Source organism: Frankliniella occidentalis, unplaced genomic scaffold (assembly GCF_000697945.3).
Source record: "Frankliniella occidentalis isolate FOCC.00 unplaced genomic scaffold, Focc_3.1 Scaffold24, whole genome shotgun sequence".
Lineage (NCBI taxonomy): Eukaryota > Metazoa > Arthropoda > Insecta > Thysanoptera > Thripidae > Frankliniella > Frankliniella occidentalis.
The window spans coordinates 642,052-645,077 of NW_026267154.1; the positions used below are offsets into that span (position 1 = coordinate 642,052).

A 3,026-nucleotide genomic window follows, 5' to 3' on the forward strand; every position below is an offset into this window, starting at 1 on the left:
CCCCGAGTGACTCCGTCGCGTTTGTCGGGCGGCTCGCGGCGGGTCGCAGCGCGTGCTGCATGGCGCATCGATTCGGCCCCGAGGAAAGGGTAATCCTATTGGTCGTGCCGAGGCGTGCTTTGATGTTGCTGTGATATGATTGGTCGCGGCGCAGAGCGCGCGGGAGGGTCGCGCCGCCCCCACCCCCGCGCCCGCCTTGCGAACTTCTCTCTCGCCCTCTCTCTCTCTCCCCCTCTCGCTGCTCTCTTTCCATTTACCCTCCACGACCTCCCCTCTCTCTCACTACGCCCCCGCGCTCCCTCTCCCAACAGCCCTGCCGCCGCCGCCCCACCCCCCTCTCTCACTCTCTTTCACATCCCCCTTCTCCCTCTCGCTCGCCGTGACTGCCAGGCTCGTCGGAAGTGTTACATTTGCCGAGAGAGACGAGATTAACATTCAGGGGGAGTATTAGTTTAATCCTGGAGAGCTGCGCCCCTGCTGCGGCGGCCGCGGGGGTGGCTCAGTGGAGCAATCGCTTTTCGCCTTCACACCGACGACGACGCCCTGCAGAGAGCGTCCTCAAGGGGGGGCTGTCCGTAAGTTAGGCGGTCGCGTTCACGCGAAGTACTCTTCTTTTTGAAGTAAAATGTACTTTTATGGCCTACTCGTTTACTTCTTTGTTTAGTAGACAGCTATCATCAAAAGGTCTGTACCGGATTGAAAATGGCCACAAAAAAGGAATCACATTTCTAGCGCATTGCGCAAATAAAATTCTCATGTTATTGCATTTGATTTTTCTCACAAGTGGGATAGAAAAAGCGTCAAAAATATCAGTCAACTAAACCGCTTTCTCATAGGTGCATCGCCCTCAATGACGATATTATGGTGGATCTACATTTGCCACACACACACACACACGCGCGCGCACACACGCACACACACACACACGGTACATCATACGTTTAATAGTTAAAAGCAGGCCCGGAAAATAAGTAAGTGCTTTAAATAACGTTTGGTTGGCGTTAACTCGTTCAAACCGTCCCGCTCCCACCTTCCCGCCAGACTTTCTGCCCTCTAGAAGACTACTGCTTTCTCCTTCCCATCTTCCTATTCTTGTTCCTCTCTGCCTTACGAAGAGTGAATGTGAATATGTTTCCAGATTTATTTTGATTTTGAAGTCATGGGTTAGCAGACGGATTTATGTAACCTTCGTGGTGTTTTGCAGTACATTTGACATTTCCTTTACTGACAGTCTGACAGTCACAAAGACTTCAGTCTTGCTTTACGTCAATTTCTCAGTTATGTCTCTAGCATCAGCATCTCGCTTGCTAAGGCGAGCAAGTTCTAGTTCTTTCTGTTCAATGATACGTGCACAGAAATGTGTACCTTCAACAGACTTCATTCATTGTAGGCCTGAGACAAAAGAACAAAATTTTTTAACGATTCCCAGCCATTTCTATTCTGTGGCTAGCTCAAACAGTGCGCCCTCTTGCTGGAAATGTGGCGGTAAAGAAAGAAAATCTAGTTTCTTCTGTAACGAATGTAGTGCACTGCAGAAACCAGAGAGTAATTACAATTACTTTCAACTTTTGGGAGTTATTCAAACCTTTAATATAGATGCTCATGAACTTTCCAAGAAATTCCGTGATCTTCAAACTGTACTACACCCTGATAAGTTTTCTAATGCATCTGAGGTAATATTGACACACTCATTAAAAATTATATTAATGTTTTAAAAACTTAATTTAATGTTTTTAAATCAACAGGATGAACAGTCATTTTCAGCCGAATTATCTTCCTTAGTAAACAAAGCCTTCAAAACTCTTTTAGATCCGTTAGAAAGAGGCCTTTACTTACTAAGCTTGGTAGGAGACAAAGTCGACGAAAAGAATACCTCTTTTGACAAGATATTCCTTCTTGAGGTAAGATTAGTTTATCTTTGCTGAGTTGAAGTTAATTTCCAGATATTTTATAGGAACATTTTCTTGCTCAGATTATGGAATTGAATGAGGAGTTAGAAGCAATATCCACCACTAGTGAACTTAAGGAATTTCAGTCAAGAAATAAAAGCACATTGAACTCAATATGCAGGTGAGCTCAACATTCTTGTTGCAAATAACTTTGTTCTGAACTACATCTTCAAAGTCAAAGTGTGCTCTGAATTCTCTTACAGAAAGGTGTCAGTTGCATTTGATGAAGGTAATTATACATCTGCAAAAGCCGCTCTGATGGAAATGAAGTATTATACTACATTAGAAGGCAAGATAAAAGAAAAGGAAATTTCAATTGAAACTGTTTAATAGAAAACCAATAACAAAGTTTCTGAAAAATCACAGATTTGTATTACTTCATCTCTTCAATAAACAAACACAAAGTATATTCCCAGAGCAAATGGAATTATTGTACAGTAACAATGCGCAAACCCGACCCATTGACTTTGAGAAGCAAACAATTTAAGTGGGCAACAGTCATTAAAAGATGATTCAAGTTATAAATCATATACAGATCAAACAAAACAACAGGCCCATGAAAATAAATTCTGAACAACAAGTGCTTTGAATTAAGAAAAACTTACAACTTTTCCACATGTCTGATTTATTTAACAAGAAATTTAGCTTGTGTTATCCTTTGTCCATTGATCAGTCCAGCTTACAATCCTTTCTAAATTGCTTGCGGCCTCTGCTAGAGTGCTGCTTTGCAGTTCATGTACAATATCTTCATCGTAAGATGACTTTGCTTCTTCTAATAGAGTTTGGAAAATTTCACATTCTACATTGTCTGACAGTTTCTTTCCTGTGTAGCCTCTGTAAGATAATGGAATACATTAAATGACAAGTAAAGGAGAGAAAGGGGGAGGATAATTTTAAAATTGGGTTACCTTTCTGATAACCGGTCATACAGAATTGTATTGTCAGTTCGTAGAACAAAGACAATATTAAACCATCGCTCCGGAAAGAAGTCACATCCATGGTAGTCTACAATTTTTCCTCCATTGGCCATGATGGGTTCCATAGTATCCAACAACTACGGATAATGAGAACATATAA

General features: G+C 42.0%; 3 protein-coding genes across 3 annotated transcripts in view; 1 reads left to right on the plus strand and 2 right to left on the minus strand.

The window, feature by feature from the left end:
* The window catches only part of LOC113215052 (trypsin-7-like), an 8,024-nt gene that overhangs the window by 4,702 nt on the left and 296 nt on the right, over positions 1–3,026 (minus strand). The window lies entirely within an intron of this gene.
* Positions 1,149–2,312, plus strand: LOC113215049 (iron-sulfur cluster co-chaperone protein HscB). The gene is made up of 4 exons (XM_026434603.2): positions 1,149–1,673; positions 1,746–1,901; positions 1,973–2,070; positions 2,153–2,312. The coding sequence occupies exons 1-4, from the start codon at positions 1,281–1,283 to the stop codon at positions 2,277–2,279; spliced, it is 774 nt and encodes a 257-aa protein (XP_026290388.1). The 5' UTR covers positions 1,149–1,280; the 3' UTR covers positions 2,280–2,312.
* LOC113215050 (adenylate kinase isoenzyme 6) overlaps positions 2,260–3,026 on the minus strand; it is a 6,951-nt gene continuing 6,184 nt past the window's right edge. The window contains exons 3-4 of the mRNA XM_026434604.2: positions 2,858–3,003; positions 2,260–2,783 (exon numbers count right to left, since the gene is read on the minus strand). Coding sequence (XP_026290389.1) covers positions 2,591–2,783; positions 2,858–3,003 — 339 coding nt within the window. The 3' untranslated portion in view covers positions 2,260–2,590. The remainder of the gene's footprint in view (positions 2,784–2,857; positions 3,004–3,026) is intronic.

What these genes read in the sequence shown, in the direction of transcription:
- LOC113215049 (XM_026434603.2), top strand. Translation starts at nt 1,281, where the DNA reads ATGTCTCTAGCATCAGCATCTCGCTTGCTAAGGCGAGCAAGTTCTAGT. An exon ending in ACAAGATATTCCTTCTTGAG is followed by an intron (nt 1,902 to 1,972) that starts GTAAGATTAGTT and finishes TTTCTTGCTCAG; the next exon opens with ATTATGGAATTGAATGAGGA. An exon ending in ACATTGAACTCAATATGCAG is followed by an intron (nt 2,071 to 2,152) that starts GTGAGCTCAACA and finishes ATTCTCTTACAG; the next exon opens with AAAGGTGTCAGTTGCATTTG.